The 14,680-nt window shown below is 36.4% G+C and overlaps 1 protein-coding gene across 2 annotated transcripts; it reads right to left on the reverse strand.

The window, feature by feature from the left end:
• Positions 1-943: 943 nt before the first annotated feature.
• On the reverse strand, positions 944-5,081 carry LOC113287193. 2 transcript variants are annotated; one of them, XR_003329830.1, is made up of 8 exons: positions 4,004-4,199; positions 3,881-3,925; positions 3,048-3,799; positions 2,613-2,960; positions 2,436-2,532; positions 1,854-2,345; positions 1,686-1,776; positions 944-1,534 (listed from the first exon to the last, which is right to left on the reverse strand). XR_003329830.1 is itself a non-coding variant. In XM_026535881.1 (4 exons), the coding sequence occupies exons 1-4, from the start codon at positions 4,819-4,821 to the stop codon at positions 3,582-3,584; spliced, it is 804 nt and encodes a 267-aa protein (XP_026391666.1). In that variant the 5' UTR covers positions 4,822-5,081; the 3' UTR covers positions 3,362-3,581. The 2 variants fall into 2 exon arrangements, 1 of the variants encoding a protein (XP_026391666.1); XM_026535881.1 differs by lacking the exons at positions 944-1,534; positions 1,686-1,776; positions 1,854-2,345; positions 2,436-2,532; positions 2,613-2,960 and adding an exon at positions 4,787-5,081 and having other exon boundaries at positions 3,362-3,799; positions 4,004-4,509.
• Positions 5,082-14,680: the final 9,599 nt, after the last annotated feature.

Raw genomic sequence — 14,680 nt, forward strand, 5'->3', positions numbered from 1 at the left:
TTCACATAACCTAATACCTTTTTATAGGTTTACATTGCTTGGCCTTCACGTATTTAGTCCGGTTTAAGAACCCGACCCAAAAATACGAAATAACAATCCCAAACGTGATCTTAGGCCTTCCAAGGTATTAATATACGTTTTCCTACTTGCTAAGTACGGTATCCAGTCCACGAACTTCAAATTCCAGCAGAAATTTTCGGAACTAAAGTATGCGTACCCGTCCGCATACTTTAATGTTTTCGGTATTCAATAAAAGCTTTTTTTGGCCACAACTTCTTCATCCGAACTCGGAATGACCTCATTCTTTTTGCATTATTTTTATCTTTCAATTCTATTCAACATGATGATGAGAATAATTTGAATGAGTTAAGATCGGTCTTTGGCCCTTCTCTTAATTTTGAGCGTTTTGCTCCTTTTCGTCGTACTTCTTCCACTTCTCTTGGACTTGGGCACTTGGATACTTGGAATACTTCTCTTCCTAGATCTCTTCATCACTTTGTAGCTCCTTTATGGATGATTCACTTATTAGAGGCAAATAAGAACAAACAAGAGTAATAATACGAAAATATGCAAAAATAATAGCTAGGATCATTTATTGATATGCCCCCATTTTTTTTAAATATTTATATTTCTATCCTGTTACATTGCCAACTTTGGAAAATATCCTGAAACTACCTTTTTCGTCCATCCCCTTCCCGTTTTTTTCCTTTCATAACAACAACAGTCTTTTTTGTCCACGTGTTAAAAAGTGCTAGGCAGAAAAAGACCACAAGACCCCTAAATTCAATTTTATAAAGTAATCTCCAGAACCTTAAGAAAACCAACTTGTTCTTAGTCGTTGTCTTCTTGTTCTTCTTCTGTGTTCAGAAATCTCTTAAGAACCTTAGGACTGTTTATGAACCAAACTCAGTCGAAAATTCTAAATAAAAGTAGATAAACACATTCTAAAACAAGTAGTTTTAATATAAATATACTAAATCATGAGATAAGAAAAATACAAAACCTAATTCCTAAAAAAGGGCTTGATCGAGAAAAAGCGGAAAAAAAACTCCCTCTAATAGAAAGCTTAAAACAACCAAGTAAAACATGAAAGCAAGCAGAAGTCTTACGAATTTCCTACTAAAATAAAAAACTGAAACTAATGATAAACGCTTTCCCCGTTAATCAACTACTGAAGTTAAGTAGCTTTTTTGGCCTTTTTAGTCTTTGATAGTGATCCTCCAGATTGTGAAGATTCAGCAAGATTAATGTTGTTGTTGCCATTCTTCTTACGTTTTCCAGTGCTGCTTTGAACATGATCATAGTTAATGCTTGTGAAGGTCTGACCATCCACCTCAGTTCTAAGTCTCTTTGCCTTCGGATTAGAACCAACTGCGCCACCCCCACAAGTAGTTTTGCTGTGACCAGTCTGTTTGCACTTGCTACAGGCCCTAGGTTTCTTCTCAGTTTGTGGCTCATCGTAGCTCCTCCTCCTATTCACTCCAGGCCTTTCTGGTTTCCTCATGAGTATCGGAGCATTGATCACAATGTTTGGCTTTAGAAAAGAAGAACAATATATGTTAAAAAGAGATTTTTTAATGCACATGAACAATAGACAAAAGGTGAAAAGCTAGAGCTTAGAATACAGACATTGAATAATGCATAAATTTTGTAAGGGAATAAAAGAGGCAATTTGGAAAACATACCTCTTCCCAGTCATCAGGACCCAGTAAAGGTGCAATTGTAGGTGCATAAGTAGTTATGAAGTTGTCAACAGTGTAGAAACTACTACAATATCTGTCCAACAAAAAAGATTAATTAATAACTACAAGCATGGAGAAATAGAAAAAGTGTTAGTGATGTATTAGACTTACTCTGCCCAATTGGGTCTTATCATCTTAAGAGCACAAACGGCATGTTGACAAGGAAATCCCCTCAACTGCCACTGGATACAACTACATGTTTTCTGAACAAGATCTACATTAAACACTGTGTTGCGGATACTTGTTACTTCGTACAATTTACCGGCTACAGAGCCCTCTACTTTGTACTCACCAGTCAGCTTTAACATCTTTCCAATCAACTTTTTAGCCGTAGGCACTAAATCTCCATCTTCTCAACCTAGACATGCATTCCTCCTCTTGTAAAACATACCCATAACTAACTGTACATACATTAACACCATCTTGCACACTGGTTTCTCCCTAATCCTTGATATCATATTGTTAAAACTCTCGGAAAAGTTTGTTCAAATGTTCACAACAGCTGCTACGGTCAAAAAAGGCCCTTGCCCAACAGTTAGGGTCTGCTTCAGTCAAATACAAAAAAACATCAGCATTCTCTGCAAGCAAACTGTCCATATGAGCCTGAAAAACACACTGAATGGTTAGAACATCTTCAAAAAAAATCAGAACTAAGTTGGTAGAATGCATAATGCAAATAAAATAAAGTTATACCTTGAAATGTTTCTCTTTATAAGCTCTAGCGGCATTCCAGAAATGATTGTGCAACTTAGAACCTTTGTAGTGTGCTTTGAAGTTCTTAGATAAATGCCTGTAATGAAGTCAGTGATTTAGTAAAACACACACCATGGGCCAAAATTAGAATACTAATTGCCTTGGTTAATAAATTACCTAATGCAAAACCTGTGTGGAGCACCAGGAAATAGTAGAGCCACTGCTTCTAACAGACCCTTTTGTCTGTCAGAGATGAAGTTCAGTTGCAACCTATGATCAACTAATCTGGGTTTTAGATCTTTCAAAAAGAAATACCAATTCTCAAAACATTCGTTTCTACGGATCATTATGCCTAAAGGCACCAAACCATTCTGAGCATCTAGAGAGGTAGCCGAAAATAAACAACCTCCATACTTCCCCTTGAGGTGGCAGCCATCCAAGCCTACAATTGGTCTACAGCCATTTATAAAACCCCTCATAGGTGCATCAAAGCATATCGTAACAGAGTCAAAGCAATTATCATTCCTGCGAAAAGACAAAATAATAGTTTAATCGATGTTTATATCCATATAAGTTAAAGTAAAACTTCAAATTTCTAATTCAGAAAATTACCTTCCATATGTGAATTTTGTTATGGATCCGGGGTTAGTCCTTCTAATCATCTCACACAAACTTGGAACAAGTTTATAACTCTCATCATAGCTTCCGTTGATCTTCTCCAACACAATGTTTCTGGCTTTCCAAGCAACATGATATGGAATTAGAGTGTTGTGGCTTGTCCAAAAGTCATTTGCAATCTCAGCAGGCTTAGGTAAAAAAGATGAAGTTAAAGTCTTCAACTTCTCGATAACACATTGAGCTACAAATTCAGGATTAGCCGAAGAATTTCTCCCTAGTGGGTCTCCAATACAAGTGTGCTCCAAACAGAAACCCTTACTGCTGAATGTAGATTCATTAGGAAGCTTTCTGGCATACATAAACCATTGACAATTGATAGGCGGTCCAGAGAACTTGCATACTGCTCCGATTCTCAAGTTGTCACTCTTCTTCAACTTATACAAGTTCCCTGTTGCACATGCCAGCTTATCACTAAATTGTGTGCCCACCTCAACTAAACCTGGTTCTACAACTTGTTCAACCCCTGCATCAAAAATATCTAACGGGAAATAACTCTTCATTATCTAACGGGTCTTCACCAAAAATATCTTCATAGTCATAAAACCACTCTCGAGGCCCATTAGGAATTTCAAGACATTGATCAACTGGAGACCCATTGACCACTTCAAGACCATTATCCTCTTCCAGTATATTTGTAAAAAAATCAGGTCCAAGGTCAACAGCTGGTCCATCAATTTTTAGTTTATCTGCAGCAAAGGAGACACATTGAACATGAACAAATATTCCATATAAGTAACATACACAGACTATAAGTTCATTGACATTACCTTCAGCTTCATCGTCCGTCTCCAACAACTGCTCGTATCCATCGTCTGCAATCCAACCATTATTAGTTAAATACATCAATAAAAATCTAGATAAAATATAAATCATAAGTTCAGACACCTAACCTTCACTATTGCCTTCTTGGTCACCATTGTCAGATCGGCCACCTCGCACAGAAGGACCACCAGGACCAACTTCCTTAAAGTTATTACAGAACTCAGACCACTCCGTAGCATCTTCATCCTCACTATATAAAAGTGGTTGAGTCCATGGTGCATCTTCAGGATGACATTCGTCCTCTCCCCAATTGTCTAGATTACAAACTGACTCCTGCATTGCCTTAAATGCCTCCTCTAAATTAGTGACTTTTGTTGAGGCCTTTGTACAGAAAGGAGCTTGTTCCTCATCATTTTCGAGATCAACAATGCCTTGACTGCCTCCCACATGTAAATTGTCACCAACACTTGCTTGAGTTGGCTGTGTTGGCTTAGGATCATTATCAAAATCTAGGACTACCTTTATAGATATTGAATTCAGATTATTCTTAGCTTTAGCAATAAGTCTTGGGCTTTTTCTCAGAGTAATGGTTGGCTCTGGTGGTGTTTTAGCCAGCTTCTTTGGTGTTGAACTCCTATGTTTATGAACAATAAAATTATAAAAGTAACAAAATTAAAGCCAATGGAAAGTACACAGGAGAAATTCACATGAACATGCAAAAAAACAAAGTAAGAAGATTCCAGCAAATTCCATCAATAACAAAATCCAAACATGAATGCTAATAAACCAATAATTTTGCATACAACATATAGATCGACAACAACAGCAATAACCCATTTAAGTATATAACAAATCAAAAAACATACTAAATCAAAGAAAAAATCAGCAAAATAAACATTTGGATTAAATACCTTAATTGAAGTTCCTTTGTTTTCTTCTTCACCATTTTCAGCACCACTACTTGCTGATGAACTAAAATCTAGTGCAATAAAAAATCCACCAACAAGCCCTAATTTATAACGAAGAAATTGGGGAGGGAAAAAACTGATTATAGAAAATGGAAGAAATGGGTTAGAAACTGAATTAGTGGGTACTACGTGGGATTTACTATCTCGAATCTTCATTTCCGCCACTACAGTTCGTGGATTCAAGGGCGAATAGAAGGGGAAGAAGAACTGTGTTGGGATAAGAAGAAGAAGAAGAAGAAGAAGAGGAGTTTAATCCACATCCCACGTTTTTTCCCTTATCATATGAGGGTAAATGGGACCATTTGTCTATAGTGTTACGTCCACGTAGCACTTAGTTGTAGACCTTTTACCATTTCCAACCCGGACCCACTAAGTTAACAATTTTTGAACGGACATTTAGGGCTGCACAACGGGTAGGGTGGGTGGGATATGGCCTATTTCGCCACCCTATCCGTTGACTGGCGGGTAAGAAATTTTTTACCCGTCACCCTACCCGCCACTAAACGGATAAGGTCCTACCCGACCCATTAATTGGCGGGTCGGGTAGGATAGAGTGGCGGGTATAACCGTTTTTTTTTCTTTTTTAATTTTCTATATTCTGTTTTAGAGTTCTGGTTTTAGCTATACACAAGTTTGTGCTTTATTCTACGGAATCAAGTAGTGTACAATTTTTTTTTTATTTTTTTGTTTGTTCAAAATCATTCATAGTTGTGCCACAATTTGCTATATACATGTATGCATACTTATGATATAACATTCAGCTCAGGCGAAAAGGTAAGGATAACATAATCATTACATGTCTTAGAATGAATGAGATTGTTATGTCATGAACAAGTTTCTTCTACCTTCTTCGTTCTGTTAGATAACTAATTTATCTGCCGTTTAACACAGTAACAATTAGATAGTTTACGAGTTAAAACTAACTTGATGGTCGTAATTGAATGTTGTATCTATTTCTCCATTCTTATGCAGAGAATGTGATCAGAGAGAATTCTCTGTGTATTGATTGTTTTTTTCAACCAACTTGGTGTGATAATTTTTTTTTTCTTCAGAGGATCCTCATATTCATGTCTCATCAAACGGCTATATGACCTGCACCAAAAGCTCCTCATATTGACCTTCTTCTTCGATCATCATCTACGATGATGGAATAAGTACTAAGATCACCAAATAAATCTGCATACATGAAAAAATTCAACCTCAAATTAGGCCAGCAAACACAAATACGTATCAAGGGCTTTAACATGTGCAGGCCAGTGTAGAAAATAAGAACACATGTAAGTATACTAAAATAGACTTCACAACAGTAATACTACTGCGAGAAACAATAAAATTGAAAGATATTCGCTGGTTGTTAGAGCTTCCAAAAGTATCAAATTGTTCACGTTTGACATATCCAGAGGTTCATTTCATGGCTCATAGTTCGCATTACTCCAAAATTACGTATTCCATGTGTATTGCCAGTAATCTAAAACCGTCAATGTCACCAAACTACGTATTCAATATCCCTAATTCCATTAGGGAAGCAACTAAACAAACCTTGATGCTCTATCAACAATCAAGGCATTCAGAATCCACAACTAACCACTGCAAATATGTCATCCAAGTGAAAGTAACATATAGTGTTGTACCTAATTCTATGAAACAAGACCAGTAACTAAATTCACAACTTACTAATGGAAATATACATATGGTTATATTATATTCTAAGAAACTGAAAACAGCAGAGACTTGACAAATGTATGAGAATCAATGTAGGAAAGTTGTTTACCTGACTCTAAGACGTCATCCTCCTTCTCTTCAGCTCCTAGTGTAGATGGATCCATATCAATCGGCGTCCTCAACCAGTTCCGTAGGAGAATCAATGCTTCCACAGTTCGGGGTCTTAAAGAACTACGGAAATGACCAAGTATTCTCTTTGCAGTACTGAAAGCAGATTCACTTGCAACTGAAGAGACGGGAATAGCAAGTATGTTTCTTGCTATAAGTGACAGAATATCAAACCTTGCAGCATTGCTTTTCCACCAAGTCAATATATCAAACTTTGAACCTTCTTTCTTGTCTTTTGTTGGTGAGTAAATCTGCTCCGATAAGTATCTTTCCACCTCTGATTTGTCAAAATCCTCCATTGTAGACAACTGGGTTTTACGTTCTTCTCTATGGGCCTTATATCTTCTCTTTCTATGTAACGTAGAGAGCTCTCTTGACTAGGACTACCACCAGTTTCACCTACAGATTCTGACGAGGCTAACACACTTCCTACACCTGCATATTCTGCCTTATAAGCTGTATATAATTCATTAAAATCCTCTTTCACTTTATCTAACCAATTTTTTACCAATCTTTGTTTCATCCAAGGAATATCATGCACAATCAAGTCTTCTAGTATTACTTGCAGTCCACGTTCTTTTTCTCTTGGATCAAGAAGCACAGAAATAAACAATAAAGGATTCATGTTTTTATACTCACCCCAATACTTGTTGTATTTAAGTAACATCTTCTCACCCATATGGCTTAAGTGAGGATCATAATGAGATTTTTTCCATTCATTTAACTCTCCACATACATCACAAATTTTCGCCAAAAATGTATGCGAAGTGACATACGTAGAACCAGAAAACTCAACAGTGGCTTCAAAAAATACCTGTAGATACAGTACTAATTGTTATCGACCGTTGCATCCATATAGATGGATGTTGTCATAGAAAAACTTGCAATAATTAAGTTTCTTCTTAGCAAAGGAAAATGAACTGTAAAGGTGCTATTCAGTTGAGTCACAAGTTGCCAAGCAAAAGAACCAGTCATTAGTTGAACGAGAACAGCCAGCAGAAAGCAACTACTGTTTATGGTGATTCCTGCCGCAGTACAATAAGATTATTGTGCCCAGACGCGAGAGGAGAAATTTGCGGCAATGGAAAATAGGCAACGCTTCATATAAAAGAGAGTTCAGTTATTGCTACCGGCAACTACCAATAATGATGCAACTACCAATAGACTATCGCAGTCTACAATCCATCTACTGGTTTCAGACGGTAAGGCTAGTTTAGAAAGCTTTTAAAAAGAGGGTACAGATTACTATGTCGGTTATTAATTTGGGTACACTTTAACCTATTCCCCTAATAGCTAAAACAAGTATGGAATGGACACTAAAATCATATGAATTATCCACTTATCAAATTCCCCACACTAGTCCTCGAGCAAACTAAATAAAACTAATCCTAAATACAACAACTCCATTTCGTTGAGAATGCGGTTACACTTAGCATGTATAACAAGCCTTTAAACTCCTAGATGTTCCTAGTGGACGAGTTATAGTCTCGTGGGGGCTTACAAGAGGTATACCCGCAAAACCTACTCCAATTTCTCGCCTTGGAAGAACTACTAAGGATAAACACAAAGTAATAGATAAATAATTAGCCTGCATAAGTTCTTTAGCTGCAAACATCCCACATACATTCCAATCATCACACACAAGCAATTACTTATGTGTGACATTCAACCCGATTGCAAAACTCTACTAAGATAGTCATTGTACTTGTTGCAACGTTTGTCACAACACTCGTATACTGAAATCACATGGATAGATAAAAAAATGGAAATAGAAAAGTGAAGTGTGTAAATGTTGACTAAAGTGAAAGATGTTACCCACAATACTTGTATGAATGTCGTCAAAGGATTCTTATTTATAGCGCAATAGTTGAGAGAAACACCCATTTAACTTGACCACATGATTAGATACTCTAAGTGCATGTTTTATTTTCAACAAGTATGCGATAGTTGCCCTGGATCCTGCGTTCCACGCTTTTTTAGGCGACGAAGACAGGGACAACGTTTCACGCATACTGCCACCCAAGTGTCAAGAACCTCATCAATAGTCTTTTTGACTTGCTATATAATGATGATAGGTTTTTATTTTCATCGACTACATGATTAGATACTCAAAGAGCATGTTCCTTTTCAGCAAGTACGTGATAGTTTCCTTGGATCCTGCATTCCACGCTTGTTTAGGCGAAGGAGACAGTAACAACATTTCACACGTATTGATATCCAAGTGTCGATAAATGAAGAGGAGCCTTATATATAGATTTTTGTCTTTTCTTTTCTTTTCTTTTTCTATTTTTTTTCGGCTCACTCTTTATGAGTGTAAGACAATTGTCTTATGGGGCTTTTATATAAACTCAACTAATGATTACCTTGCTACAACATCCATGGCAGTATCAGGATCCCGTATCAGGATCCCACCAAATCACTTTAGAGAAACATATAACTGCAAAAATAAAAAGAAAGTGATTCAGTAATGATTAATTGCGAGGATGACTCTTTCAAACGACTACCATATCTTAGTTTAGCATTCAATTATGAACGTATATATAATTAAGGATTGTGGAATGATAAAGTGAAACTCAATCTATAGCCGTAAGAACTGTTCAGTCTTAAAAGGTTTAGAGTGTCATCCTAAGTAGCTCATAATTAACTCCAAAAGATGAAGTCTCAAGTATGCAAGAAATCAAAGAGTATGATTTTTTTTTCTCATGTTTATTTTTCTTTTATGCAAGCCAAACATGCTTAACTACTCCCCCACACTTAAAATCAAAATTGTCATCAATGTTCGAAACTGATTTCTGACATAACATCCCTGAAAAACTCGAAAACTGTACAAATAGGTATGGAACTAGGAAAAATATCCTAAACAAAAGTTTTTTTCCTACGTATTTTCTATAAGTTGTCAAAAGGGCACAGTATTTCGATAAATGGTCTGACTTTTATAGCCTCCGGACTGACTGACATGCAATCTGAAAAAGTTCTGGAAAAATACCGAAACTCAAATGTTCAGGCCTATCGCTCCAACTTAACAAACTTAAAATTCAGAGTTTATTTTTGTAAAAGAAAGGTGAGTCTGTCCTCTTTAAAAGTTGGGGTCAACCACTCAAATCGGACTTCGTATGAAGTCTCGATAGCTATTTTCGTTACAAGTGCGCAGTCAGAATTTTCTGATGAGAATTCGTCAAAACTTTCATTATAGATATAGGACTTGTAAAATCTAAGATGGGAATGCAAGATATGATATGAAAAACTAGGAAAATTAAAAACAAAAGGGATAGAGATACAAAACTGATGGGTTGCCCCCCATTTAGCGCTTAGTTTAATGTCCTCAGCCCAACTTTCATTATAGATATATGACTTGTAAAATCTAAGATGGGAATGCAAGATATGATATGAAAAATTAGGAAAATTAAAAACAAAAGGGATAGAGATACAAAACCGATGGGTTGCCTCCCACTTAGCGCTTAGTTTAATGTTCTCAACCCAACTTTCCTAGTTTTGATGAGAATTCGTCAAAACTTTCATTATAGATATAGGACTTGTAAAATCTAAGATGGGAATGAAAGATATGATATGAAAAACTAGGAAAATGAAAAACAAAATGGATAGAGATACAAAACCGATGGGTTGCCTCCAATTTAGCGCTTAGTTTAATGGCATCCTTTCAATTACTCCTCCAGAGGGAGATAATCACGAAATCCTTGCACATCCACATCCACATCCACATAAGCAATGCTTTCATAATATGTCTTCAATATATGGCCGTTCACCTTCAAATTTGTTGCATCTCTAAGACTAGAAATTTCAACTGTGCCATGAGAATAAACATTAGTAACAACATACGGTCCAATCCATATGGATCTTAGCTTACCAGGAAATAGTTTAAGACGAGAATAAAATAAAAGAACTTCTTGCCCCACAACAAAATTCTTCCGAGAAATCATCTTGTCGTGGAAAATTTTCACCTTTTCCTTGTAAATACGAGAACTCTCGTAAGTATCATTACGTATCTCCTCTAGCTCGTCAATGTGTAACTTCCTTTGTTTCCCCGCATTGTCATAATCCATGTTGCACATCTTTATCGCCCAATATGCCTTGTGTTCAAGTTCAACCGAAAGATGACAAACTTTGCCATAAACCAACCGATATGAAGACATACCAATTGGTGTTTTTTACGCCATTCTATATGCCCATAATGCATCATTAAGCCTATAACTCCAATCTTTCCGTGTAGTGTTCACGGTTTTCTCAAGTATGGACTTAATCTCACGGTTTGAGATTTCGGCTTTCCCACTAGTTTGTGGGTGATGCGGTGTACCAACCTTGTGTGTTATGTTGTACTTCTTGAGTAGAGCATGGAAGGATTTCTGAAAATGGGAACCCACATCGCTGATAACCACTCTTGGTGTGCCATGTATCGAAAAAATACACTCCTCCCACAAACAACTTGAGAATCATTAGTAGGGATGGCTTTAGCTTTCACCCATTTAGAAACATAATCCACAGCAAGAAGTATATAAAATTTTCCATTAGAATTGACAAAAGGACCCATAAAATCAATTCCCCACACATCAAATACTTCAACAACAAGAATTGGTGTGAGTGGCATTTGATCGAGCACCCAGATTGCCCGTTCTTTGACATCTATCACAAGATTTGCAAAAAATATATGCATCCTCAAATAGGGTAGGCCAATAAAATCCACTTTCAATTACTTTGAAAGCGGCGCGTTTAGAACCAAAGTGACGACCACATGCATAAGTATGACAAAAAGTAAGAATGGATTGAAATTCAGAATTAGGTATGCACCTGCGGATGATTTGATCAGAACCGTATTTCCACAAGTAGGGCTCATCCCACACATACTTCTTGATTATTTTCTTAAGCTTAAGCTTTTGAAAATTAGACATCGTACTAGGTACTTGTCTTGTAACCAAGTAGTTCACTATATCCGCTTACCAATATGTTGAATCTTCAATTGAGAAAAGTTGTTCGTCTGGAAAACGATCTTGTAAAGGAAGTTCTTCTTCGAAAACAACAAGTTTACTGAGATGATCCGCAACAGTATTTTCAACACCTCTTTTATCCTTGATTTCGTAATCAAATTCTTGCAATAGCAGTATCCACCATATAAGTCTTGGCTTAGCTTATTTCTACTTTAATAGGTACCTAAGTGTTGCATGATCAGAATACACAACCACTTTTGAACCCACCAAATAGGATCTAAATTTTTCTAGTGCAAATAATATATCCAAAAATTCTTTTTCGGTGGTAGAATAGTTGATTTGTGCATCGTTTAGGGTCCTAGATGCATAATAAATCACATGAGACAGCTTGACTACTCTTTGACCTAAAACGGCTCCAACTGCATAGTCACTTGCATCACACATTAATTCAAATAGTAAACTCCAATCCGGTGACTTGATAATTGGTGCAATTGTCAACAATTCTTTCAATCTATCAAAGGCATCCTTGCACTCCTTGTTGAAGTCAAAAATAACCTCATTTTGCAATAATTTGCACATCGGTATTGAGATTTTGGAGAAATCCTTGATAAACCGCCTGTAAAAACCTGCATGACCAAGAAAAGAACGAATATCCCTCACCGAAGTGGGATATTGTAAGTTCCTTATTAAGTCTATCTTTGCTTTGTCAACTTCTAGCCCTCGAGAGTACACAATGTGACCAAGCACTATGCCATGGTTTACCATAAAATGACATTTGTCCCAATTTAAAACAAGATTAGTGTCTATGCATATTTTAAGCACTAGTTCAAGATTTTGTAAATAAAAATCAAATGAATCACCATAAACACTAAAATCATTCATAAATACCTCAATGATGCGTTCCACGTAGTCGGAAAATATACTTAGTCAAATAGTATAAACAAACGATAATCATATGAAGAACTTCAAAGTAGATTAATATAATAACTCAAATCTTGTTTACAACTTAGAAACATTCATGATATACATATGAGAAAAGTTTAGAGATATCGTTACGATTGAAGAACCGCTCTGAAACCCTAGCTTTCGATCCGTGTGTGATTTCTTCTCTCCAAGCGTTACAATTTCGTGATCCCTTGATGTGATCATATTTCACATAACCTAATACCTTTTTATAGGTTTACATTGCTTGGCCTTCACGTATTCAGTCGGGTTTAAGAACCCGATCCAAAAATACGAAATAACAATCCCAAACGTGACCTTAGGCCTTCCAAGGTATTAATATACGTTTTCCTACTTGCTAAGTACGCGTACCCAGTCCGCGAACTTCAAATTCCAGCAGAAATTTTCGGAATTAAAGTATGCGTACCCGTCCGCATACTTTAATGTCTTCGGTATTCAATAAAAGCTTGTTTTGGCCACAACTTCTTCATCCGAACTCGTAATGACCTCATTTTTTTTTTTTGCATTATTTTTATCTTTAAATTATATTCAACATAATGATGAGAAATCCTTAATTTGAATGAGTTAAGACCGGTCTGATGTGATTTTCAATGTTGTTGTAGTAATATGATTCGTTCAAGACTTGTGAAAGCGGATTTTTAGAATTTTTTTAATAAATAAAAATAGCAAACTAAATAAAAAAGATGTTGTGAAAATTATGGAGAGAATGAGGCTAGGATTCCACCATTGGTTGATATTAGTGATTTAATAAAACAATAATTATGCAACTCAACATTCAAATTGATTCTAATAGTATTGCCTAGACATGTAGATTTCCAAAAGAATAGATGTTAATCCAAGCATAGAATATCAAAACCCTAAAGAAAGCATATTCAATCAAGAGAAATTACACCTAACTAATCAAAATCATATAAACAATTTTTAGTTCAATGCAAAAATCATAATAGAGTTGTTGTAATTAATTAATAGAAATATATCACTTTTACCGAAACAACGGCTTCCTCCATAGCCCCAAGGATTGGGTTTGGCTCATCATGATGTTGGAAACACGCTCAAAAGTTGATTTCATTGCTCAAAGTAGGTATACAAATGATGAAATGGAGAAAATGATGAAAATCGGGTGTTTGCAACGTTTATAATTGTTGCAAAACACTGTTACAAAGAACGATAATAAAGAACTGTTGTTGTTGTATCTCTGCGACCCTCGTGTGGCTGTCGTTGTCACTGTTGATAAACGACTGCCTCTGGTGGTCTTTTGTTCTTCGTGTTCTTGGTGCAGCAGTAGAAACAGAGTTCTGAAAATTCTTGATTCACACCTCCTGAGCTCTCCTCTCGACCCCAAACTCTCCATCTCCCTTCTCTATGATCCCAGCAATCTATTTATACTCCTCAGCCTCATTTAATTACGCAATAATTCTCAATATTCTTCATTGAACTTGGGAAGTAAAGAAAATATTCTGGGAATATTTTCTTCCCTGATTTAGCTTCTCACGCGTTTCTACATCTGCAAAATCTCCTTATCTATCTTTGTCAAGGTCCAAAGTGTTGCTCGAGTCATCAAACATGAGCAGAACACGTTTAAATTCCTCACAACTCGTGCAAGCTCATGTTTTTCCTCCAACTTCCTGTTTGGATTAAACCAAGTTATCCATCCAAATTTGATTGAAACAAACACCCATACCAGCTCTGTTAGGACATATCACAACTACCCATGAAGTTTCAGCGATTGAATCACACAAAAACTCCTCCAAAATCCGATCGAAAAATCTGCCTGTGAATGGAAATGTTTTCCTGCCATTTTTATTTTTGAAATGTTGAAGATGAAGTGCCCCTATCCTTTTCTGGGGTGTGAATAGCAGATGGGTGATGAGGATGAATTTGGGCTACGCATAACCTTGGGTGTCCCTTAGCCAAATCTGGGGTTCGTATTGCAAATGTCCTCAAGGGGTCCAAATAGCACTTTTTGAGCAACTTTTTCCACAAAAGTGTATTTCTCCAAAAACACCTACACAAACATAAAAACACTATAATAAGTACAAAATCAAGCACTAGCAATAGAGACACTGAGGACAATTCAGACACAAAAATGTGTCTATCACGGTCT

Source organism: Papaver somniferum, chromosome 6, assembly GCF_003573695.1.
Source record: "Papaver somniferum cultivar HN1 chromosome 6, ASM357369v1, whole genome shotgun sequence".
In the NCBI taxonomy this organism is placed as follows: Eukaryota; Viridiplantae; Streptophyta; class Magnoliopsida; order Ranunculales; family Papaveraceae; genus Papaver; species Papaver somniferum.